Source organism: Notechis scutatus, chromosome 2, assembly GCF_049901735.1.
Source record: "Notechis scutatus isolate UNSWTSFEM ecotype Mainland chromosome 2, rNotScu1.2, whole genome shotgun sequence".
NCBI classification, from domain to species: domain Eukaryota; kingdom Metazoa; phylum Chordata; class Lepidosauria; order Squamata; family Elapidae; genus Notechis; species Notechis scutatus.
Genome location: NC_142010.1, coordinates 233,734,779 through 233,761,827, shown reverse-complemented (window position 1 = coordinate 233,761,827; position 27,049 = coordinate 233,734,779). Strand labels below are relative to the sequence as shown.

At 34.3% G+C, this 27,049-nt stretch overlaps 1 protein-coding gene across 3 annotated transcripts in view; it reads right to left on the bottom strand.

The window, feature by feature from the left end:
• Nucleotides 1–27,049, bottom strand: part of ARHGEF28 (Rho guanine nucleotide exchange factor 28) — a 147,956-nt gene that overhangs the window by 59,387 nt on the left and 61,520 nt on the right. For 2 of the 3 annotated variants that reach the window (XM_026670627.2, XM_087958267.1), the window contains 2 exons: nt 22,372–22,424; nt 21,043–21,103 (listed from right to left, as the gene is read on the bottom strand). In XM_026670627.2, the coding sequence (XP_026526412.2) occupies nt 21,043–21,103; nt 22,372–22,424 (114 nt within the window). Of the gene's footprint in view, nt 1–9,256; nt 9,552–21,042; nt 21,104–22,371; nt 22,425–27,049 lie in introns of those variants that run through there. The other variant, XM_087958268.1, reaches the window with a different exon arrangement.

The window sequence follows — 27,049 nt, the reverse complement described above, 5'->3', positions numbered from 1 at the left end:
AGATGGACTCAATCATGAGAGGCTAATAAATAAATGTGGGCTGAATATAAAAAATGAATTAAGCCAGAAAAAAACCTACATTGAGGTAGTTTAGTCTTATAGAGAGAATGAAGACTGAATTACAAAACAAATGTTTGCTGGAAGAAAGAATGGGCTGAGAAGAAGGGGAAGAGTGAGAATGTCATGATTAGATGAAGATGTTAAGAAGAATGAAATAAGATTGGTTTGACATGATCTGTTTTTAACAAACCCGTGCTGACTTCTAGTTATTACTTTGTTTCTAAATGTTGGCAGATCTGGTTTTTTATTATCTTTTCCAATATTTTCCCAGGTATTGATGTTAGGCTGATTGGTCTATAGTTTCCTGGGTCTGTTTTTTTCCCTTTTTTGAAGATGGGAACCACATCAGCTCTTTTCCAGTCCTTTGGTAGTTCACTGGCACGCCAGGATTTTTGAAAGATATGGTGCAGTGGTTCTGAGATGACCTCTGCCAGCTCCTTTAAAACTCTCCATCAGGCCCTAGTGATTTGTGTTCATCAAGATCAGACAGTTCTCTTACTATTATTATTATTTTTTTGCTTATTTTAACTTTTATTTCTGGTCTGTCTTTTACAGTTATGATTCTGGTGGGTTGAGCTATAATTTCTTTTTGTGTGAAGACCGATGCAAAGAATGAGTTAAGCTGTTCTGCTTTCTCTCTGTTGCCTGTTAGTTCCTTGCCATCTTCTCTCTTTTGTGGACCGACTGTTTCTTTTTCTTTTTCTTGTTATTTATATGTTGGAAGAAACTTTTTTTATTAGCTTTGACTTTTGTTTTAAGTCTTTGTTCGTTCTGAGTCGTTGCTATCCTGACTTCGTCTTTGCAGATTCTGGCTATCTGCTGATAGTCTGCCTTAGTTGTATGTCCTTTTTTCCATTTTTTGTACTTGTCTTTTTTTCTTTCAATTTGCCAGAGAAATCTTTGTGCAGCCATGATGGTTTCTTCTTTGATTTGTGGTTTTTCTTTCTCAATGGTATTGTGCTGGTCTGGGCTTCTATGATCATACTTTTTAGAGTTTCCCAAGATTCTTGAGTTGTTTTCCCCATTAGAATTTTCATCCATGGAATCTTTCCCAAGTTATCTCTGAGTTTATTAAAATCAGCTCTTTTAAAATCCAAGACTCTGGTGTCACTATGTTCTATTGCTTGTGTTTGTGTTATGTTGAATTCTAGTATGACATGGTCACTCTCACCCAAGGTTCCTGCAGTTTCAACTCCCTCTATCACTTCTTCTCTGTTTGTAAGAATTAAGTCCAGTATGGCTGTCCCTCTAGTTTCACCCTCTACCTTTTGGACAACAAAGTTGTCAGCTGGGTTGGTTAGGAACTTATTTGATTTCTCACTTGGTGCAGAATTAGTTTTCCAATTGATATCAGGATAATTGAAGTCTCCCATTTCTATTGTGTGTTTCCTGCATATGTTTGTTAGTTGGTTGGCAAAAAGGACATCTATTTTTTCTGCTTGATTGGGTGGCCTATAATATACACCTATGGCCATGTCATCCTTTTTTCTTTTATATTGACCCATATGCATTCTAGGTTTTCATCTTTGGTTTCATGCATTTCTGTAGCAATATAGTGGTCCTTTACATACAGTGCAACTCCACCTCCTCTTTTATGGGGTCTGGTGTTTTGTTTTGTTTTTTGAACCATTTGTATCCTTCTACTAGTATATTAAAATCATGGGTTTCATCCCACCAAGTTTCTGTTATTCCAACTATATCATATCTACCTTCATGTATTCGTAGTTAGAGTTCACTCTGTTTGTTCCTCAGATTTTTGTGCATTTGTATATAGGCACTTGAGATCTTTTTGTCTGATGCTGTGTTTACTGTCTACATAACCTGTGTTGTGCCTGCCTGGCCCTACTTTCTTGCCACCTGTTTGATTAATGCACATGGTATGGCACTCACTATTAAATGCTTGGTTTTGGTTGACAGCAAGGCTGATAATCTTACCTGCACAAACATCTATTTTACATGCACTGGTATCCTTATTAGTTTTAGGTTGCTGGGGAAAGAAATGTTCTGTAATTAATTATCTGTCCCCACTGTTCAGTTTAAATGTTTATCCAGAAAATCTGTGAATTTAATGCCAAGTAACTCAGTCCCTTTCTTTGATGGATGCAAACCATCTCTTTTGTACAGCTTTTCATTGGACCAGCTGCAGACAACATGACTAATAAAACCAAAGCCTTCCCTTTTACACCACTCCTTTAGCCACACATTAAACTCCGCTACACGCTGGCCTTTCCCTTTTTGTTCCTTGTATACTGGTAGAACCTCTGAAAAGATAACCCTATAGCTCATACTACTAAGTTCATACCCCAAGCTCTGGAAGTCTTTCTGCACAGAAGGTACATCCTTCTGGGACAGATCATTTGTACCAAGATGCATAATAGCATCAACATCACATCATCCTGATTCATTACAACATCCTATGTTGTAATGAAGTCAATGCATATGAAGGTGAACACCAGCTAAAGACCTGGCAGCTGTGATTTAAGATTTTTGTGCAAATAATAATAATAACACTAAACTGTTATGTTTTTACCGGTACCAGACTGTGAATTGAATTGAAGTACACTGCTTGATTATCAGCAACCTAGGCAGTTTACAAATTGTTTAAAACATTAAAAACACCAAGAAACAAAAAAGAAGGGTAAAAGATGGCAGGATAACAAACAGTTGGGAGTAAAGGAAAACTACTTTGCTTAAAATAAGCTTTGGTCACCCTTGCCAAAGGCCTGGAAGAAGAGCTAGATGGCCACACTCTTCAGCAGGGTGTGGCCCATCCAGAGCATTTTTTTTTTAAAGTATATGTTCTGTTTTGCTTTTCATTAAGTCCTAAATAATCGAAAATTCCAATGGATTTAGCAATCAAATATCTATAGCAGACTCTTAAACTTTGTAACACCTTAACAGAGTGTTATAAAAGAGTAGCTCATCAGTTTTCTATTTTCATCCATACTGTAGACTACTGTAATAGGAAAGGTATTTCAAGACTTCTAATTCACTAGACAGGAAAATTAATTACACATTGATTCCATTAGTTATTTATTTTTACTGTAGGAAACAATCCAGTTTAAAAAATGACAAAGAAATATCTATTGTGCAGATGATAAATCACATTCCTGAAGTTCCATGCATTTTTTAGAGCACAAGTATCACTAAGTGTTAACTCATTGACTGTGGTTTATGTAGACACTTATAAAATCAAGAGAGATCGGTTTTCTAACCAAAAATCCAAGTTCACATGTAAAAATTGGTACTTTAAAACATTTTTAAAAGGTGTTTTAATGCTTGTATTAATTATTGGAACATCTGGTTGTGGTTAAAATTCTAGGCCAGATGTACTTTGGTCTTCTCTAACAAGACAGCTGACAAGAGCTATCTGTATCCTCTAGATTTTGTTGCACACATCACTGTGTTCAAAAGCTAGAATTCTACAAATTCACCAACACTATTCCCTATTCTATGCTTATTGAGTCTACCACATACATATGCACAGCTGTTGTCATTATTTTCCAAAATACAATTTGGTACATTACGTGTACCAAATATAATAACTATAAGTGTGCATTGTTCAAAAAGAGGAAACACATTACCTAAAGAAAGAGGATACAGATTTGCATTTGTTAGTGTATAATTTAAATAGAAATGTGACACATCTCACTGTAATATGAAGATTGTGATCCTATGGCTTGTCTTCCTGCCAACTATGATGCCTAGAAGTTAATGCTTGATGGACAGCTAAAGGATCCTGTTTCTCTTTCTTGTGCTTAAAATTAAATTAAATGTGGCCTGGACAATCCTTAAAACAAATGTCTTTTCTTTAACATAAGATGTATTCCCACCCTAGAAACAGGGTGGGAAGCTAACATTTTACTTATAAACATACAGCACAACAATTACTCTATTTCCTCACAAGCAAACAACATTAAACAAAACATAGAAAAAATTAGGATTAATAAGAAAAAGAAGACCAAAAAAGAGAAAACAAAAGGAAAGGAAATCTAATGAAATCTAGTTTGCACTAACACAATTCATTGTATCTTTTCATACTTTTCTACAACAGTGAACCATTTTTGCTTTCTTGTTCCCATATATCAATTCATATATTGTTTCATATATTAAAACTTTTCATTTCTCTCTTTTCTTATCTTCATCTAATCATGACATTCTAACTCTTCCCCTTCCTCTCAACCCATTCTTTCTTCCAGCAAACATTTGTTTTGTAATTCAGTCTTCATTCTCTCTATAAGACTAAACTACCTCAATGTAGGTTTTTTTTGTTGGTCAACTCATTTTTTATATTCATCCCACATTTATTTATTAGCCTTTCATGGTTGAGTCCATCCATTCTTTTTATCATGTACATTTCTTAAATAAACTATTCCCACTGCATTTAACTTATTTTTACGCTTCTCTTGATGTATGCAACTCTCACTTTCATATAATAAAATAAACTATACCCCTATGAGTATAGTCTTGGTTTATTTGGACAAATAATTTTTTTTTACAAATAGCTGCATAGCTTAAAACTTCTCCAGTGTTTCCCTCTATATTAATTATATATCCATATTCATTCCACCATACAATATATGTAACATGTACTGCAAATAATTCGGATTCTCAGTCATCAACACCACAGCATCTGCATACAAAAGTACACATTTCCATTTTGCCAATCAACATACAGTGTAGTGACTCAACTGGTATTATAAAAACTCTATATGTATGTATCTTTAAAATCCCCATAAAAGCAATAGTGATGCCACATACACCTGTTTTACTCTCTGCTAAATTTTGACCCATTTGCTAAGCTTTCTATTTAGTCTCTTTCATGCTTTACTTTCTTCATATAACACTTCAACATTTCAATCTTTTCAGTACTATCAATATATGAAGTATTATTGATCATAACCTGCTTAGAATCTATAGAAGAGGTTGCATGCAAATCCTTATAATAAATAAATAAAACGGCAGCTATTTCATTAAATAAATCACATAGCATAGGCTAATAATTCTGATCTATTTACTATGTTTAGAATGTAATGCCCATATGAATTTTAAAAGGACAATTAAAAATGCTTAAACACCATTTAGTAACATTCCAGTGTATTTCATATATTTTAGGCATGTGTCAGAGAATAAAATGAAAAACAATCACCTAGGAAAAAATAGCAAACAGTTTTCAAATAGCTTCCCAGAATTTCCTCCAGCAAAGTTAACGTAAGTTAATCTATAACTTAAAAGAATGAAAGCTATGAAACCAAAAAGGGAAAATATCTGCAGTATAAATTATGTTGGATAAAGTGTACAACCTCATACCATGTAAAAATTTATGTTTGAATTTCAGGATTAAAAGGACAGATCTTCAAAATTGTGTTCCACATGTTTTCTTTCTGTTAGGCTTAATGAGAGAAGCCAAAACTTTCTTCTGGCAATACTCATGCTTCTAAGTTTCAAAGAATTACTGTACGTGAAAATGTTTTGAACATTTCACCAAGCTTGTGAAACTGAAAGAGGGTCGGAACCGATTAGGATGTAGTTATTAAATTTGGTCCACATAGATGATTGACAATTTTATCCAACCTATATTTTTATAAATATTACCAGAAAACCTGCATCATTAATGGCATAACAAGTACTTTAGTTATATGACGAAGGGTAATATAGCTCATCAGATAAATAACCAACACCTCACCTGCACTTCTTTTAGCCAGGATAGAAAGAAGTCTAAAGGATATGTGGCTGGTTTAACCCATATAAGCAAACTGCTCACATTGTCGATTTAAAATGTGGACAAGTAACTATCTCAACCATCCCACCAGAATAGACAGCAATGATTTTATCAGTAGAGTATGTAAGTCAACAACTAGTCTTTGGAAAGGTCTCTTCAGTTACTACTCTACTACCCAAAGCGGAGAAGGGCTTCTTTGTTTTTGTCTCCAACACAGATCAAGTTCTACACATGTTTAATATGAATCAGCCAGATTTCTCTCTGTCAGTACTCAAGTCTTCCTAAGCTCTTCGATAAATCTTATGGAAAGTGTCAAAGAACAACTATTCTTCAATTTCAGAGTTATACATACCAATTTTGGGAAAGAAATCCCTCAGTAACCACTAGGAATAACTTTAAGTAAATAAATAACCTACATAACTCATAGCCATTAAAAACCTTATCTTCCACAAATGTATTTAACCCAGTTTGTATGGTACCTACCACAACATCTGAAATGTAAAAACATATTGAATTTGTTTGCTAGGAGACATATTTTTCTTCATCAGTTTTTGATCTCCCACCAATTATCCAAGATTCTAGTATTTTTAAAATAGGAAAAATAATGAAATTGTACAACCATGCATAATTTTATACCCTTTGTCGTGTTTACTCTGTATTTATGTTTTCAAAATTAAAACTCCAAATCCCCCAAGGAATTACCAAACTGCTACCCCAAAGCAGGATGCATAATGTGAGTGTGAAGACATAGAATTTCTGGAATAGAATATCTGGGATCTCTAATTTTACATGCTGTGTGTCTCAGAAACTCATCTGAAAAACCAAATAAAGTTATGATGATGATCATGATAATCATGATGTGATGCACAAGGACTGTAATTGGAAGAATATTATGCTGATAGAACATATCTAATATTTTATATGTGCAGCTTATGCCCTTCTATGTTGGTTATGCTTTTATAACTTTCCTAATAGTAGAGTTTCTAAAATCTCCTTCTTTCTTCAGCTTTGAATGCAGATGAAGGTTCAAGACTACCATTACCAATTAAAACCACTATCTGATTATTCTGTGCTTCCCTATTAATTTGTTTCCTGTAAAGAAATATAACAGAAAAAAATACAGGAAAATCAAGAATGGACTTCAGTGATACCTGAAACCTACTTAACAAGTGACACAATACACATAAACACTTGAATTGGAAATATCCTTAGGAACACACTGATACATAGAGCATCTGTGGTAGGATTTCCAGATGGCAGATAATTTGTGATAGGATTTCCAGGTGGTTTTTTGTTTTATAGTAACTTGAGTCACGGTGGACAATAAAAATGGGAGTAAATTTGAGTTAAAGTCAGTGATAACAGAGTTTTTCTTTCTACTTTGTCAGATCCTATTCAGATCAGTAGATTGCTGCCTAGATCTTTATCTCACAATACATATTGAAAGAAGAAAAGGACAGTTTTAATGGGAAAATGGCATGGGGAAAAATAATGGAACAGTTCCAGGTCTAAATATATATTCATTGTTGAACTTGTCTATGGAGAAAATATGGGAAATATCATTTCAGCAATCGATTCTTCAGCTCTCATGATCCCAAGAACAATCAAACTACTTCTAAAAACAAAAACAAGTATATCTGAGTCAATTTTTTTCAATCATTTATAGTCTATTATAAATTATTACAGTAACACATGACAAATGTGCACATTCTTTCATGATAATCTGTTGTTAATTATATTTTTAAAACTCAATTCTTAGTTTGCATACCTTCATTTTACCACAGTTATACACACTTTCTTTCATAATATTTTGACTATCATTTATACTGCAGAACAGCTGACGCTCTCTGAAATTTTCAACAAATTAATGTAAGGGGAGAGTATATATCCATGTTTTCCTGAAAATGAGACCAGGTTTTATATTTTGGGGTGGACCAAAAGACCCATTAGGTCTTATTTGGGGGGGGTGTCTTATTTTGTGGCTACCCGCCCACTTCCTCCCTCCATTTGCTTGCCCACGGCCAAAGCAGCTTATAGGCCTTCTGAGGGCAGACACATTTTTCGTGTGGACAGAGAAATGACAGAATGTGGAAGCTTCATCTGTTGCAAATGGGGCACTTTGAAACAGAAGGATTAGCTCCATTTCAAAACACTCTATTTGCAAACAGACGAAGCTTCATCTCCCTCTGGGTGAAAAGTGTTTGGGCACTTGGGAATGAAGCGATTTGCTGCGCCAAGGGTCCGGCAGGTTGCCAGACACCATCAACCTCCCCCCCTGAACTCGCCACCTCTTGTGTTGGTCACACCCATCACCCGGGTTTATTTTTGGGGTAGGGCTTATATTAGTCTCACCCAAAAAAATTAGGCTAGGGCTTATTTTTGGGATGTGTCTTATTTTTTAGGAAACACGATACGTATCAGTCAATTAAAGCAGGTCCACAAACAAATGAAGTCAAGACAGAAATAGCAAAAGATAAAAATAAGGCAAGGACTGAAAAAATAAAACAAGTTATAAAACTGGAAAACTAGCAAGCCTAAGTAAAGAAAAAAGATGTCCACTTGCTATTGAAAAAACAATTTGGGTATATGACAAGTCTCACACTGGGAGTAGCATTGTAACTATTAGTACTGAATTTTTAACACTGAAGAAATATTCCTTCCCTTTTCAACTTAGATAAAAAAGCCCCCCTCCCCCACCCAGGAAAGTCCACAGAAGTTGGCCTTCAATAACCTTGAACAAAACCATTCAGGGCATTAAAGCAGTGCTGGAAACAGGCTTAAAGCCAGGGCTGATTAAAGAAGCGTGACCATAATTCTGGTACAATATCTAACCTCCGTTAACAGTCCTGACTGCCTTGCTAAATCAATGCTTTTTAAATATATCTTTCTATAAAAATGTCCTTGTTTCTGTCTGAAACTTCTAGAATAACCATTAAAGACCAAGTTTCATATCAGAAGGAAAGTTTCTTTCTCTTTTGTTTAAATCTCATACACCTGATCCTGTAAATGAGCCAATAGGCTTTCACTGTAAGAGCCTCTAGGGATATAATTAAATTCACTCATGGGCAAACAAAGCAAAATAAAAACAGAGCTATTTACAGATCACATCTGATAGACCATTCATTTGTATTATCTTTCAAAATACATATCTGGCATAAGGTTTGCTCAACACTGCTTAAAGTAAGTTCTAATGAAATCGTAAATAGTTTCTGCTAAATAAAATGATTTCAAACTTGAAGGCATGCATATTAAAAAAAATATCAAACTAGCTTAAAAGAGACAAAGATCATCCATACATTGTGAAAAGAAAGGGAAATCTGGTTTTCAAACTTTTTGTCATCTGTGAGACAGTATTTTAAATATTTTGAAATGAGAAAAATCACCAGAACTATTGACTTTCTTCTGTATGCACCTATTAAATCAAATAAACAAACAAAGGAGAGGAATAATATAAAGGGGGGAGAAATTATCTACCTTTTGGTTTGGATGTCCTTTTTCGAATCTTCATTTTAGGTAAGGATGGCCAAGAATAATGAAAAGGTATATCTGAATCTGAATCCATTGTTCTTGCTAATCAAACACCTCTTTCAAGTGGTAACTAGCTGTTGTATGGAGCAGCAAGGTAAACAATAGGAAATGAAAAAGTTGCACCCTGCAGAAAGTAATTACTCTCTAAACCCAGAAGAAACAATAAGAGTCCGTTCTCTGCCTTAATGCACATGGACTAACATGAAAGCAGACAGAGTCAAGTTAAAATAAGATGTGCACCCAGGACTGAGGCTGCTTTATCCTAGTCTACAGTCACTGGAAAGGTCACCGTGTGCCAATTAATCATTAACTTGCCTTTTCATTTTCCAAACCTCAGTAAATAATAATCAGGGTTGCTTGAGAAGGAAAAGAACTTTTGCATTGTCTCGGAATGATATAGAAAACTAGAGCAATTATTTCCTTAATTGTGTTTTACAAAGGTAAAATATTTAATCGTCTTATATTATTTTAAAGCATGAGCCATCTCTGAACGCAAGATTCAAACCAATAATTGGTGACTCTAATCATATTCCTGAGTTCCTTTGTTTCAGGATTCCCCTCATAATTTATAACTTTGGCAGACATACTTTGTCCATTAATTTTAAAAAGGAAGCATGCTCTTTCCACCACAACCACCACCTTATTATGATTGTTTTGGACAAGTTACTTCTAAAACCACTTTCCCCCCCAATCATTATGTCTGAATTTCACAAGCTACATAAAGATATTTGTAAGGTTGGCACCTTTACAGAGCTATCTTGCCCTCCTTTGGATCTACAATAGAACTAGTGACTAATTTACAAGTCTCTCATTCTTATACAATCTCCCTGAACAACCCAATGGCGATTAGTATTCAACAAAAACTCATTATCCTTTCCCCATCATTACACTACATAAACTACAGTTAGTGTTCTTGTTTAAAGGTTTCATGTGTAAACACAAAACTAACCTATTTGTGATTAGTAGTTTTTAACCAAGATTCAAAACATCTCACATACATTATTTTTGCTCTTTACTCAATGGGGAAAGTGTGTACAAAATGATCAATTTAAGAAACAGCAATGTCTTTCCTCAGTCATATTTCCAACCAGTGAGATATATAGATCCATTTCAGCATAACATATGAAATGATTTCCTGGACTTCTTGATAAATTAGATGGTTAGCCAACCCACACACTCAGTTACAGATTAATAACAGTCTTGCCAAGAAAAAAAATGCAGATTAAATTCTTCAAAATAATATGTGTATAAACAGGGCCAATTAAAATTATTTAAAATTAATCTTTCAATTTTTTAAAAATAGAATAGATATGTGCAAAACTATTTTTCTGTTAGTTCTTTTCACTTTACACATAAAGATTTTATTGGGGTCATGTTGATCTATTAAATCTAATTCTAAATTTTCTAAAATCAATATATATGCTAAATAAGAATAAAGTCATATCTAATTTACCATTCTGTTCTTAAATAACTATAGAAACTAATAAATTGTGACAAATATAGAAACCACACATATATTTGATGAAGTTATTCCTACCCATAATGTCCAGCAACTGTGCTAGAAAACCATATTATCCGTTTTAAAAAGCCAATATGTAATCATCATAACTAATATGTATGAATAAGCTGATCATTCCCTTGAGCTTGCTGAAATATATACTGATACTAATGGGAATTTCCATCTCTCTTAGGTTTAATAAGTGCAATGGGAATTTTGAAGGGTTCACATAAGAATGGCAATCTAGTCCCACCTGGCATTGTTGCAGAGTTCACTAAGGTAGAATTTATGTATTTAGCAAATTATACTGTATAAACTCAACTCACCAATGCCGATTATTTTGCTTAGCATAGCTTTATGCATAATTCTAATTTAGCAATTGTCACCATACATTCCTTATTGATTATCACAAACCTCCACTGCTGGCCAGTTTAATTTATATTTCTGGAGATGGCAAGTCTTCAAAATATTTATTATTTATTTATTTATATGCTGCCCATCTCCCTGATAAGGTGATTCTAATAATGTCACAAGTGTATGAAATAGACATAAGTGTATGAAATAGCATGATAGTCTAGGTTTCTGCATGACTCTAGTACTTAAAGATCTTCATCATTGTTTTAATTATTGCTCTTACTGAAGATGATAGTGGTCAGCATACAATGTATATTTGCCTGCTTTTCCCAAGTAAATGAAAATAAGTTTAACACTTCTGAAAAGTGAACAAGCTGATTCTATGATTTTAGTTTAAATATGAAATTGCAAATGATAAGACTAGTAAGCTTAGGGGAATGGGGAAGAGAGAATCAATTTATAGAGCATGAAAACATGATGAGAATATAACTTGTTGTTCAACTTATATAGCCACCCCTTTATTTGAAGGAAATCTGGGTAGAAGATGAAATAAAAATGTAATACAGGTAATTCTCAACTCATAACTATTCATTTAGTGACTGTTCACTAAATGTTGTAACTGCAAATATTGCTGTTGTAACAGTCACTTCAAAGTTACAACAGCACTGAAAAAGTGACATGGCCGTTTTTCACACTGATGACCACTGCAACATTCCCATGGTCACAGGATCAGAATTTAGATGCTTAACGACATCATATTTATGATGGTTGCAGGGTCCCAGGGTAATCACCTTTTGAGATCTTTTGGAGCAAAGTCAACGGGGAAGCCAGATTCACTTAACAACTGTCTTACTAACTGAACAATTGCGGTGATTCACTTAACAACTGAGGCAAAAAAAAGGTTGTAAAATTGGGCAAAATTCACTTAATTATCTTGCTTAGCAGCAGAAATTTTGGGCTCAACTGTAGTCGTAAGTCGAGGACTACCTGTACACTAAAAAGTCCATTTACAGCAATAAACAATGTTGAAGTAAAAGTCTCATTAACTCAGCACCCACCCCATACCAGCTCCATGAACATCCTGATCCTAGAGCCCAGGTGAAAATCGAGGTCTTCACTGAAATAAAATAAAAAGAACAAATATAATCTTTCTGTTTAAATGGATTCCTTTTATATAGTTTAGTACTTGTGTGGAGAAGAAATTATGGTTTAGATCACTTTTATGCAAAAAATATTGAAAATTCAAAAGGTTTCTCACGCTTTTAAGCACGACTGTAAATAGGTGGATAGCTGCCAAATTTCAGTGCCATGTGGAAGCCTTTGAGGGCTAAAGAAAAGGGCTCAAGGGCTGAAGCTGCTTGGGCTTACTCCTGCATTACAAGGTGAGAAATAAGTAACAAAAACACTCTTTGGTCAACTATAGTGTCATACATACAGATGATGTTATCTTAAAACAAAGCTTTGTGTCAGATTATTTTCCAGACTTTACCAGTCATTCTTAGCCTCTTTCTGTGAAACAAATTCAAGCTTAAGAATCCCCATTTACCTAGTCAGCATTTTTAAACAAGCCTTTACACATTCCATTCAGATTATGTAATATTTTCATTAAGCACACAATTGCATAAGGTATCTATGTCACGTTTGTAACATTTACCTATTTACATTTATCCCATAAGGTAAGAGCTATTTGAATTTTGCTTGCTTTTTGAGAACACTGGCTATTTACTACTGCCTTCTACTGGCATGGTTTTGAAAAGTGTTCAGAAAGCACAGCTGATACAGACTGAGACAAGGTAATGCTCTTTTAACCATGCTGCTGTACTGTATAATTCCTAGACACTTTATAAAGCCTGAATTCAGGATATATGAAATATTTCTTCTATCCATGGGCCGATTGAACTTTCAAGAAGGTACATAATTACAAATTTCCAAATCAAACTTGATTTATACCATTTAAAGAGTTTCTTCAGCTACATAAGATTCACTCCAACCATGTAAAAATCCTCTCCTTGTGATTTTTAAGGTCTTAGTTTTAATTTGGTTATTTGATACTTTTTTGTAATTTTCTTTGGGTATATTTATTAAAGATAAAAGTGCCATGATTTTTTTATATAACTAAAAATCTTAGCCAAACTGCAGAACGACTGGTTTTTTTTAAAGAAAAAAAACCTATCTAAACTGCCTCTGAACAAATAAAATGGTTGTACTAGATATTTCTAGCCCATAATTTCAGAAAGCGAAGACATGATAGATCTCCAATCACTACTCTGTGAATAATAATCATTGGTGTTTATTTCAGTTCATTAAAAGCATTTTAGATTTACCATATTTTACAGCATTTGTTCCATTGTTGCCATACCCTTTTATCTCTATCTTTGCAAATATTTAGGCAGAATTGAGGAGATGGGACCACTGAACGCAGAGGAAGTAGGAAAAGGTAGGGGGCACATGTGGTCCAGGGTCCAAGTTTAAGATAGAGGGCAAATTCAAATGTATATAAAGTTGTTTTTAAAAAAAAATACCTTTCTGACAAAATATATTAAGGGGATACTGCTTTATTTTCACTCTTTCTTATTTTTATTATGGCTAGGAATCTAGTCTCTGGAAAAATGTATGCATCTTAGCATAATTGACAGGATAAAGAAGGGAACTGCTAAAAATGCTCAAACTGTTGAAACATTGTGCTTCTTTTACTGCTTATAAAAAAAAGACTATTAACTACAGTTTGCCTTTAAAAACTTCATTTAGATCATAAGTTGTAGACTGCCCTTAAAAAATTGATTGTACCAGGTCATCTCATCCCTCTATGGAAGAATGTGTATGGTGACCAGGCAGCAACAATCAGAACAGAATATGGAGCGATCAAATAGGAGACACAATAGGCCAAGGTATATACTATTACAAAGACTTTATTATGGAAAATGTTAGACTAGATGAAGTAGGCACTGGAATTAAAACTGCCAGGAGAAAAATTAACAGTCTTGATGACTGATGACTGGAAGCAAGGGACACTTAAAGGATGCCTTGTTGAAAGTGAAAGAAGAGAGTGCAAAGCTGGCCTGCTGCTTAGTGTTTAAAAAAGAGAATGAACCTATAAGTTTGGGTCTACAAGCAATGCCAACCATGTGCAGAAAAATGTGATGTATGGAGCATGAAGGAACATCTTTATCTTCATGGCTCAGTGTCCATAGCGTTAGAAACTGTAGCTGTGAGCTAAAGAGACATTTGCTTCTCTTTAAGAGCATGACAAGCCTAGTAGGGTGCAGAGAGCTAAGGCTGCTAACAAAGTTATGTATTGTCAGGACTACAGCTTTCTCAACTGAAATATATGGCTGTGAAAGCTCAAAGGGTGAATGAAGAAAAACTAGTGACTTGGAATTGTGGCACTGGATAAATGTTGAGAATCCTTTGGACTGAATAAGTTGAATTATTTAATACTGGACAAAGTAAAAGCAGCGTGCTCAATGGCAGTGCTAATAATGAATTACAAGACGTATATTTTGGAGACATAACATGAAGGCAAGAGTCACTAGAAAAGCCCTTTGAAATGCTTGAAAAAAAAATCAAAGGCAATCAGAAAAGTTGCCAATGAAAGGCTATGTAGCTAAACAGTGTCACTGGTAATAGAAACATGCATTATAGTGAAAAAGGAACAGTTACAGACAATTCTAGCAAAATGGTGTTTATCAAAACAGAAGAAACTGAACAATTTAAAAAAACGTCAATATTTGGGTCATCTCTATCTGGAAGAAAAAGGTCCATTTTTAAAAAATTCACCTCAATGGTATTCTATAAACTTTGCAGATCAAAAAGAAGCATGGGAAGATAGGGAAGATTTGTTGAATAGCCAAGCAACCAAAACATTCTTCCAGCTAGCAACTCTTGCTTCATTCAAGAGAAAAAGAAGCATCCCAAGTTGCCTAGAAACTGATCATAGGGAATGGCCATATCATGGGATAGATTGCTCAGTTCAAAGAATTAACCCTCGCCTCTTGAAACATTTGCTGCAAGAGAAGGTGACAGCTTCACAACTCATACAAAAAAATAATTTTGAATATTCAATATATATGAATTCCTGAATTTTGAACATTAGTATCTTGCCTACAAAGGTTTATTCTATGAAATATTTGCTATTGTTTAAAATGGCACAAGAATGTTTCTTGTTAAGCCAATACCAAGAGCCACTTTTCTAGAAAAGGCAAAAAATACATTTTATACCCTTTTTCTTCCCACCAGAAAGCTCAATTTGAACAAACTTCCAAACTCTAGAAATTAATAATTAATCGCAATCTCACCAAACTTTAATCTTTGCTCAACAACTATGTTTGAATAACGTATCTTATGGTAGCTAAAATTATGCCCACGGGTAGGTTGCACATGAACTGCAGTAAATCACTCATTTGTTTTGAAATTGCCACATTGTCCACTGGAACAAATCCAAAAAAGCTTGAAAAAATCAGAGGTTTCCTCTCTGATTTATACATTTGGACAGAAAGAAGATGGGTATAAGAGAATCTCCAGATGGATTTGTGATAAGCCATGTTATCTTGTCAAAAAATGTCCATAGTAAGGTTTCACTTTTTGACTGTAGCTTAGTTCTTAACTTACTATGATGTCTAGGTCAGCAAATTGATTAATATCACCGTATAAGTCTACAAGAGGGAGCCCACTTCAAAGCAATTGCTTCCAGTTATGATTTGAAAGACAAGCAGTAATCCACGGATCAAAGCAAACAATGCTACTGGCAGTGTTGAATAAAAATACAAGGAAGTCCAAGAGGGAAGAAGCTGTGTTTCCCTTAGTTGCAAGATCATCCGAATTCATATTTCTGGAATATGCAAGAAATTATTTTGCACACAGTCTCAAGCAAAATATTTTGATAGGCTCACATGAAAGAAGAACAAACTTTTGATAGTTCAGCATATTGAAAAAAGAAGCAAATGAGTATTTGGAAAAAGAGATGTTTTAATGTTAAATTGAAACAAGCATACAGTTATGGATTCCATACTATACAAACTGTATGTACAGTTTTATCTATGTTTGCTCTCCTTTCTTTTTTAAAGGAAATTAGGAAAATAGACCTAATAAAGGCCTTCTTGATCATTTTCTTGAAATACAGTTCAGACAATTAAACAATTCTCCTATCTGTCTCATCTAAAACATAACCCAATTTCCTGTATTTGATTATCTATAAATCTTGTCTTATTATATTGGGAATAAAAAAATCTTATATTTTTTTAAAAAGCAGCCTTTATTGCTTTGAAAACACTTAACATGTCATGACTTGATTCTCAAAGTACTGTAGTCATAGTGCTGCAGAGTTTGGTAAGTCTTAATTCTTTACTTAACAGTCTCTCTCAGCTCCACCTGACATTCAAATCATACACTATTTATATTACTGTAGTTCAGGAATTTATATGACAAAGACATAAATCTTATTTAAAATGTTAATATATGTAAAAAGGGAATTGGAATAATAGAAAAGATACAGAGCAGACAGCAACTGCACAGATATAAAAATGCTGCTATTTTAAGGAGGTATAAACAGATGTTGAAGAAATGCTCTGAAGCTATACAGCCTACAACCCTTTAACTGGTTATCAGGCCACTGGGAATATTCATTGTCAAAACCACTTTAATGCAAAAGGTTTTGTATCAGAAGCCAAACCATGCTTGCTCTTAATCATGGTTAATTAAAACAAGCCACATTCTAACACTATGATTTGGAAGTTCACTTGTTTCAAGTAATCTTTCTTAAAACCAAGCATAATTAATTTGAATGCAAAGGTAATGTTGAACTATGGCTAATAAAAATGGAAGCAAAATGCTGAAATTCAAACTCCGAGCTATGGCTTAAGGTGGTAGGAACAAGGACATTCTGTAGTTTATTGCCATAATGATAAACTATAGTTCTTTCATTTGGAAATTGATACAATACAACATTGGATTATCTAATTTTATTCGGCATGTATTTCTTGAAATAGATTTTTCAATACTCACAAAATCCTATTAATAAGACTGAGATATAGAGTTTAATTATCCTAGCTTGGCATATATCCAAAATCTGCCTCATTCAAAATCATCCAAATATGTTGGACTTCAATTCCCATCAGCTCCTTTGTTATGATGAGATTGCAGACCAATATATCTGGAAGATGCCTGATTGGAGAAGGCACCCTAAAGAATAGCATGCAAATGTTTGTTCCAAATCCCTTTTCTATTGTCATACCTACTTTCCGGGGAGAGGGGGGATTAACTGAAATCCTTTATAATCCTACTCTTAAAGAAACTGACTTTAAAGAATTGAAAGCAAAGTTTGCAGACTCCAGTATAGCCCAAGTGGTTCTCACAATGCAGCAGATCACTCTGTTCAACGCCTGAAAGTGATGAGCAATTAAATGGGAATTACTGAACAATCTAAAACCCACCCAAAAATCAGACTCCTTAAAATGTTCTTTTGCTACCCTGGTCACACTGTGAGTGATGCCAACAATCTGGCCTCTGAGATTTTTATCTCTTGAAGATTAAGTTGTGGCCAGTAGAATGTTTCTCCTCCTCAGAAATATAAGCCACGGAACTCAGCAAAATAAAAACATTGGCTGCCAAATCACATGAACAACGTTAAAAGTGCTTTATCCAGACTCTTATTATTTAAAATTGCAGCCCTTTAGCATTCCATACTTTTTCTATTAGAATACTGGGCATTATAAATTGTGAGTTTTAGAAATGGAATATATTTCTATTAAAAGGTACCAATATAATGTTATAAAAGAACATAAACATTCAGAGCTTAGGAATGTTTTAAAATAGGAATAAGCATTTAGCTTTTTAAAGAATTGCTGCTATTTTAATGTAAAATGTCTTAACAACAATAGTACTTAACTAGCTTTTTCTAGTTTCTAAAAAGTTAACCAATCTCAGGCCTGCTTAGTATTTAGGTAGCAAGTCTTTAGAGAACTCAGGTTCTAAACTAAACTGGAAATTTGAAAAGCTCCCCAGAAGACAATGGGAAGCTATTTCCATATTATTGCCAAGAAAATTTCATGATTGTGTCTATGGAATCACCAGAAGCTGAGTTTGACTTGTAAAATCTCTGTCTGTAATTTTTTTTAATATTAAACTAAATGTATGTTTCTGTGGGAATTCTTCTGAAATGTGGGTGATAAAGCAACAACATAAGATATAATTACAAATTATAAATGTGTGGTGCATCACTTCAAAACACCTGTCAATTTTTTCTGTATGTTCCTTTGCTGTTGAGTGCCAAATCTTTTTTATAAGCAATATCTTCAAATTTCATATGAATAGATAGAATAATATGATCTAGAATAGGAGCTTAGGGAAGCTCCTATATACAGAGTCTGATCCATTTAACCCAGGACATTGGCTAGCAGATACTCCAAAAAGTAGAGTCCTAACTAGAAATGACAGAGATAATATCTGTACTTTTTGATGCAAAGCAATGGTTTACACTTAGCATTAAATTAGCTACAGCTCTTCCCTTCCTCACAAAAATACGGATAATCATTCTGTAAAGAGATAATAGAGGCCAGAAGCAATGTTTTTAACAGAGAGACTAAGGAGAAATAGAAACATTTGGCTAGAGTTTGGAATTTAATTTACTTTCTGAACAGTGCTTTTTAACTAGATAACATAAGATAAAGCCCATCACTGCCTAGGAAACCAACGCAATGCAATAACCTGAGCTATTGCAGTGGCAGAGAAACCCACTTTTGTCTATTTTATTTGTCTCATCAATCCCTTACTTTATTTGGATCATTGCCAGTGTATGTCTTGCTTAATTAACATCCAGAGCTTGTTCTTCTTTCTTATTGATTTCCATATCATATTATCTTTTTAATAAGCTCCAGCTCTTATTCCTTAGTTTTCTTCTCTATTTTTTTTAGTCTTCTTCACTTCACTGGGAGGATGTGATGGCTCAGTGGTTAAGACACTGGGCTTGTCAGCTGGAAAGCCAACAGAGTTTGAGACCCAAGTGTCACACAACAGGATGAGCATTTGCTTAGCTCCTACCCGCCTAGCATGTTGAAAACATGCAAATGCAAGTAGATAAATAGATATGACTTGGATGGGGAGGAAACAGTGGTCCACAATGTCATGTTGGCCACATGACCACAGTAACGTCTTAGGACAGCAGTGGCTCAGCAGCCTTGAAATGGAGATAAGCACCACCCCTCTTAAGAATATTGGGCAAAATCTATCTTCACCCAGAGAACTAGTAACTATAAAATGTTTGTGCTTGTGAAAATTTAATGAATTAATGTAAATGTATAAATGCAAAAATCAATATATGAAGTGGCTGAAAAGAAATAAATGTGAGAGCAAACAGAAACCCAAAACAACAACATGCTTCCCATTACTAAAATGTATACCAATTGATGTTTTCACACCAATATGATTATCTTCTCCTTTAGTCTATAAACAACTAAAATGCTGCTGTTAATGGAATGAAGAAATATATAAAGTATAAAGTGGAAATTAATGCCAGAAGTGTGAAATACTGGTTTCATAACTGAAATCCCCATAAGCACTGTCTATTTATAATTAATAAATTATCAAGAACCAATTTAGAACGTACTTTTAAAAAATTATTTATTGGCAGTGGTTTCTACAGGTAGTCTTCGATTTACAATCACTCAAAGTTACAACAGCACTGAAAAAAGCGATTTAGGATTATTTTTCACATTTACGACTGTTGCAGCAACTCTATGCTCATGTGATCGAAAATTCAGACTCTTGGCAATCGGTATTTATTTATGGTGATTTGCAGAGTCCCAGGAGCATGCGATCCCCATTTTGTGACTTTTTGACCAGCAAAGTCAATAGATCAAGCCAGATTCACTTAACAACCGTGTTATTAACAACTACAGCGATTCACTTAATATTTGAGGCAACAAAGGTCATAAATTGGGTCATAACTCACTTAACAACTGCCTAGCTTTGGAAGGGAAATGTTGAGCTCAATTGTGATCGTAAGTCGAGGATTACCTGTATATGCTTATTGTTTAAAAGAAATATATAAAAAGCATTGCAATACTCAATTCTGCATTTAATATCAACTTTCATATATATTGTTTTTCCAAGTCCTGGAATCCCACATCAGCACAGAAAGTAATACTGCCTAGAAATTCTAACAGTTGCTGGTTTCCTCATTCACTTTGCTTGTGAGAAATCAGCAAGAATGGTTGGAAAATCACAATCAAGTGACCATGGGTCTCTATGAAGTCAATACTTAAACAACAAACAACAACAATTAAAAAATCAACTGCTTTTTCTTCACGGAAATTTCAGCCCTTCTCTTCAAAGCAATGAAGAAGAAAGTAACATGGTGCCATGGTATCTTGACTTTAAGATGGAGGGGTATACTTCTGAAGAATGAAAAGGCAGGACAAAATCCCTATACCCACCCATATGCAACTACACAGCATAGCTTCAGAGGACATGCAAAAAAAAAAAAAAAAAAACATTATTTGCACTGTTTCTCCTAGAGCAGGGGTGTCCAACTTTGGCAACTTTAAGACTTGTGGACTTCAACTCCCAGAATTCTCGGAGTTGAAGTCCACAAGTCTTAAAGTTGCCAAGGTTGGACACCCCTGTCCTAGAGTTATCAGCAAATGAATAGTTAATTGCTTTAACTTGTGAAAACTCACCCAACATCTGTGACACTGTGTGACAAAGCAGCATAGCACCAATCTTGAACTGATGCATCTTTGTGCACAGAAGAGCCGACAGAAGGGAGACAAGTTTCTGTCCTATCATTTGCAACCTAGCACTTCAGGCCATCAGACAGTTATTTCCATTCACAAGGGATAATAAATGGAATTTTAAAATACAAGTACACAGCTGAAAATTTTCTTACCTAAATCCAATGCATTCTCATCTTCATTTTCCTGTGGATGAATTATATGTTCTTGTTGAAACTACAAAACAAATGGAAATAATATTATGTTCTAGTATGTAATCTATAATAAATTGTGTTGAAAAATTTCAGAACGCAATATATTTTTCAAAAGCATTTTTCTGCTCTGGTTCATTTCAGAATATAACATTAATTTTTCTAAACTGTCAAAGCAAAATTAGCCACTCAGAATAGAATATCTGTTTTTACAATAAGCTCTTGTCCAATATTCTCAAATAACAAACCAGAGCTTTTATAAAAATCTCAACAGTCAAGAACACATCCAGTACTTCAGGAAAGTAGTACAAATTCAAGAATTTATATTGCAAGTTCGGCAACAGCAAGCATAGCTTATTAGAAGAGGAGGTGGAGGAAACTATTTTAGCTGTCGCAGTTTTTAGAGGCACCATATAAAAAAACAACACTTCCAGCAACTTTGAACTATCAAGAAGCCGACAATGCAGATCATAAAGTATCAAAAACATCTGCTTACCTTCTATTTCCTGTATAATTCAAAGACTTGGGAACGTGCCCACAAGTCATTTAGTCATTTCCATGCCAGAAAATAGGTGGAGACATGAATTATGTCCTGCCTAAGATCTTTGATATTTGGAGTTACAGTTAAATCATTATAAGCCACAAGTCCATCCAAAGGCAAGGATTTCCAGGGCTCAAGGGGAAAAAAACATGCTTTGCTATGCTGAAGATTTTAAATGTAAGTCTTGCCATTGCCAATCAAAAGAGGTTTTATAAGGAAATATCTCCAGGTAAAACCCCATAATAGGTTATAGTAAAACCAGTGGAGCAATTAAATATAAGGAAGGTCACATGCTCAAGTATCCAAAACAATTTTGTTTCTTCAGGTCTTCCACAGATCTAACACTTATTAGCAAAGCATCATTAGCCTTATGCAATAATATGAAAAGTGAAATGCCCATAGAAAACAGCTCCAGCCATGCAAACCATTTATTCTTAGAATTTATCCCTGATCCTGTACAGATTCCTAACTATAAATGACTGGTCACAAGTATCAGGGTTTAAGCATGAGACAAGGCTGTTTTTCTTTAAATATATTATTGGCAGACAGCAAGACTATGTTTTTGTAAAATCTCAGAGACTTTTTAATTGGTCTCGAAACATATTCAGAAGAAAGCATTACTTAGCTGTCATTAGCCCAGCTGGGATTTTGTGAAGTGTTGTGCTGTCAAGGCAAAGTGTGCAACATAGGCATGATAATATAAGTGTCTCATTAGATTTTAGCAATTCATAAAAAGGGGATAGACTATATACCGTCAAATCTTCATTTTTAAGAGGTGGTTCCTCAGATGCAACATCTATAAGATCTGTTTAAAGAAATACAGTTTCTCATTAGTTCCCTGTTGCCAACAGTGAGAAGTAATTCTTTTTATTTCCCCTTCCCAGACACCCACTGAAAGAGGAAAACAGAAGGATATACAAAGACCAAACAATGTTTCTTTACTATATCCACCACTTCCAAATCTCATGACTATAGCTGAAATGCTAGGCGGCTGTACAATAACTTCTTGTGTTATTTTAATGGGTTAATTTCAACAAGATTTCCTCCTTAAAGGGGTATGCTGTACAGTGCAAATTTAATCTCAAATTATCCTTATTTATTAATACTTCTTGAGCAGCAAAGTCATTTATAGTGAGCCTGAGATTTTGACTTTGTAAACAAGAGTAGCAATTTCATGTATTTTTTTTAACTGCCCTTCCTTTTCTTTTGACTACAGGAAACAACTGCATTTGTGTTATGATTTTATTTCCTGGCTCTTTTTCAAAAGTCTGGAATAAGGACTTGATGCATCAAAATCATTTTTAATTTATTTTCCCCTGATCATAAACAGTGCCAATATTATGCAAGAGAAGCATGAATATTCTGTGCCTGAGCACATTTTGCAGAACTCCAAGTTTTTCTACAACCTACATGGTTAAACTAAAATAATATTTTTGCCAAAAAAGAAATGAATAGTCTGTGAGCATTGTTTTTTCATTTACAGTAGTTCTATTTCATTAGCCGATTTTTATATCAAGTTTCTATCACTGGATGCAGATCTGTTTTTTGAGTTTACACTGCAAAGTTGGGTTTCAAATATTACATAAAAGCAGGGAGGAAGGAGGAAGCATAAATGAATCATGCATTCTTTTGCAAATCACAGACCCCACCTGAAGGGGAAAGTTTCTCCTTTACAAATTACACTGAAAGCAAATCCACCTTTCACACAAAGATCTTGCACAAAGATTTACAAAACATTACAGAATCTACAATCTATAATTTGAATTTATTAAAAAAGCAAATTAAAATTTTGGTGGCTGGATCAAGAACTATATGTGTTTTTTTAATCTTTCTTGAAAAACAATGTATACAATGTAAAAGCCATCAAAATATTGCCTACATAATAATGTCATTCTGTGTGCAGTAATTCTCTAGCCTGTTTAATTTACAGCAAATTAAACATTTACAATTTGTTTTATTTCTACATTAAGTTCTTCCCAGGAGGAAAGTATCACTGCTGTTAACCAGTCAGTAGCCATTTCTGAAATCGATGTCAAAGACTAAATATTTATTTATTAAAAACTCAAACATAAAAACAGCAGAATTCTGTTGTAAAGAGATTTATATCTGATTGTAATTCTCTATAACCTAGAAATATCATGATGGCACAACATGAATACAGTCCTAAATATTCAGAACTAACAGCAAGGAATGATCCTTCTATGAGACTGAAGGAAGCATCTGCTTCAAGGAGATGATTTGGAAGTCACAAAACAGTAGAAATTTTTTATTTGTTCTTTGTGTACTTTCACTGCCATAGAGAGATTCTGTCTGATTTTATCCCTAAAGGTGTCAAAACAATTACAGATATCCTTCTATCGGTACTCTATTGTGATCTTCCTCAGACAACAATTTAGGCTACCGTGATTTTGGGAGGGAACATCCATAATTTTCCTACCTGTTTAAACATTTTTTTTTAAATTCCTGAATATTACACTTCCAGTAGGTGCTTCAAGCTAAGGTGATGACTCACACAAGAGCAACAAAATGTTTCTAAGCATTACTACTTCCTTTTATGCCTTTGATAGGTTCAAATTCCCTTCCCTGCTTGTTTGATCATTCCTTTGAACAAAAGACATGGCCAGATATCTTTTGCCCTGACATGTCCAGATCAAAACATACTTGAAACAGTGCTCCATAAAAATGGCCCCATGCAGAAACACCAGGAAAAATGAAAATTCAATCCATGCTTCCCCAAACAATCTCTAATGAAATGGCACACCTAAAAGAAGCTAGACTGTGCCTTTATCATCCCACTATGGGTTTTAGGAAAATGAATTTTAGATATTAGATCATTTCTTAGTGGCCAGACCTGGGATTAAGCATTTTACTCGAATGGATAAAGCAAATCTCTTCAAAGGTGCTAACTTCCATATCCTCTGTATTCTATAAAACTAAGCAGTGCTGAGAAGAGAAGTAAGCAGCCATAAGAAAATTATTTGCCTGACAGCATCCCCAGTAGGTGAAGTAATAATTTATTTCAACTATCCTCTCTGCAATGTATTTTGAACATGTTCTGAAATTGACTTCTTTAGATAAGCAAGTAACAAGTAAATACTTTAACTAGGCTGGCTACATTGATTTTATTTGGACAGGTGTACTTTTTATACCTCACAATTTTGGTTTATTGGTTTAATAAGGGTACATTAAAATCATATTTATTTGGGAACTGGTACAGTTACACAGATTTTCATTGCCTTTTCAGATTTGACACAAGCATATTTCCCTAGTTCTGTATTTCAGGGCTCTGGGCAGGTAAATCCAAAGTTGTTCTTTTTTTTTAAAAGCTGGGCTGAAGGGAAAAGTTCTTAGTAGAATTAAAACAGAGCAACATCAGGCAGAACATTGAGCCTGACTACTGACAGCCTATCATAATTAATAGAGAACTCTTTGGGGGAAAAAAATCTGCTCATGATATTGTAAATTAATCCCTTCTTAGTTTGTAAAATTCAGATTTATGTTAAACAAGCATTACATGAATCAGCTGATCAAGCTATCTAAAGCACGGATTTTTCCTCCTTTGAAGAAGCTATTCCCATCCCCTAGGAAAATCCTCTTCCCATTGAGTGAATTAATCTTACTCCCCCCAGTCTGGTAGAGAGTAAAAGTCACATCTGTTGTAGAGTCCTAAAGAAGAACTGAAGACAAACTCTGTTAGTAAGTTTTGGTTAAGTCGAATAAATAAATTAGTAAAGCTAATGTTCTGATTTAAACTGCAACAGATAATGTTTGCCGAAGGTCTTCCTATACACTGCAGACCCTCATGGTCCCTTTCAACTCCCCATTCTATGACTCTAGATCAGGGGTCCTCAAACTTGGCAGCTTTAAGACTTTGTGGACTTCAATGTTATGCAGGCTGAGGAATTCTGGGCATGGAAGTCCACAAGTCTTAAAGTTGCCAAGTTTGGAGACCTGTGCCCTAAGTGCTAAAGTACTTCATGTACACATTCACTTAGTTCTTAAAGAAAAAGGTTTAGAGGATGAGCCCACCCTTCTCTAGCAGTTCATTTTTGAAAGCCTAGATACTGAGTTTAGTAATTGTCAAACATCACATGAGCCTTTCTACGCTGGAAATATGTAAGAATGTAAGTCTGACAGGCAGTCCCACATCACAGATTAAGAGGAAGAGATGTGCCTCTTGGTCGTTACAATGCCATATTGATCAAGTCAGATTTTTTAAAGTATGATAAAAGACAGACAAACAATGCAGTGATTTATAAATATTGTAAGTAGCTAATAAAATTATATAGATACATATAAAGAATAATTGTGAACACAATGAAAATTTTAAATCAATGTCCAGAAAATAGTTTCAAGTGTCCTCTTCTAGTTTTTTTCAGATACATTGAACTTCAACATTATAATTTCCAGACAAATTAGCTCTTGGCAAAATGGTCTAATCTCTTCTCTGAAATGTCTTTCCAAATTTTAAATTCTGAAATGAGATCATTATTGACTAAGGACTTGTTGAAAATTTTCTCTCTTAAAATGCTCACTTAACAAACAAGACACTTACTTAACTTCAAAGTTAACTAATGAACATTAAATTAAAAGAGATTTACAGATATGTCACCATAACTAATATAGCTGATGTAATACATGCAAATCATAAAACAAAGCATTATGTTTTACAGTTCCATAAAATAAACCTTAAAGCTCACTTAGAATATCAATACTAGATCAATAGTTTAAATTATTTTTCTTATGAGAACATTTCATATTATGTATACAGAGAGCCCAGTGAGATTTACTTCTAAGTCAACATGAGTTGTGAAACACAACTGTTTCATGATCAAATATTTCAGATTACATTTCTGTGCCTTGTTTGTTTTATAATTTCCATCTGATGCTCTAGAAGAAATATGCAAACTTTTATTTTCTGTAATCAAAAGCCAGATTTAACAGCCTTTGAGGAGTGATGTCATTTATTGGGGAAGGATTTTTTTGGGGGGCGGGGTTGGACTTTTGCTTTGTATTTGCTTTTTAATTTAAATCCAGCCCTCTGAAGCTTCTCTGAGTGCTTACACTTTCCAATCTGGAAAAAGCCAAACTGGAAGAATTCTTCTAGATTTAACTGAAGTGTGGGCATCAGGGAAACTAAATCACTGGATAGAGAATTGTGCAATGAAAGCCTTCTCATACAACAATCTAGCAACTTTGTAAATCAAGTAAGTACGAGACACCACATTTTATTTATGAAAAATTCAACAAAATCCTCTTCTTTAATAAGACCATTTTGAAAGCAAATTCTGTCAGCAAGCTGAAATAAGAAGTGGTGGAAGAAATGGAAGATAATTTTTCTGCAAGCACTACTGTGAGCGCTGAATTATTGAGAGAGGAAGGGGACATGGCAATGGGATAATCTGTCCAACATTCACAAGCATCAATGTT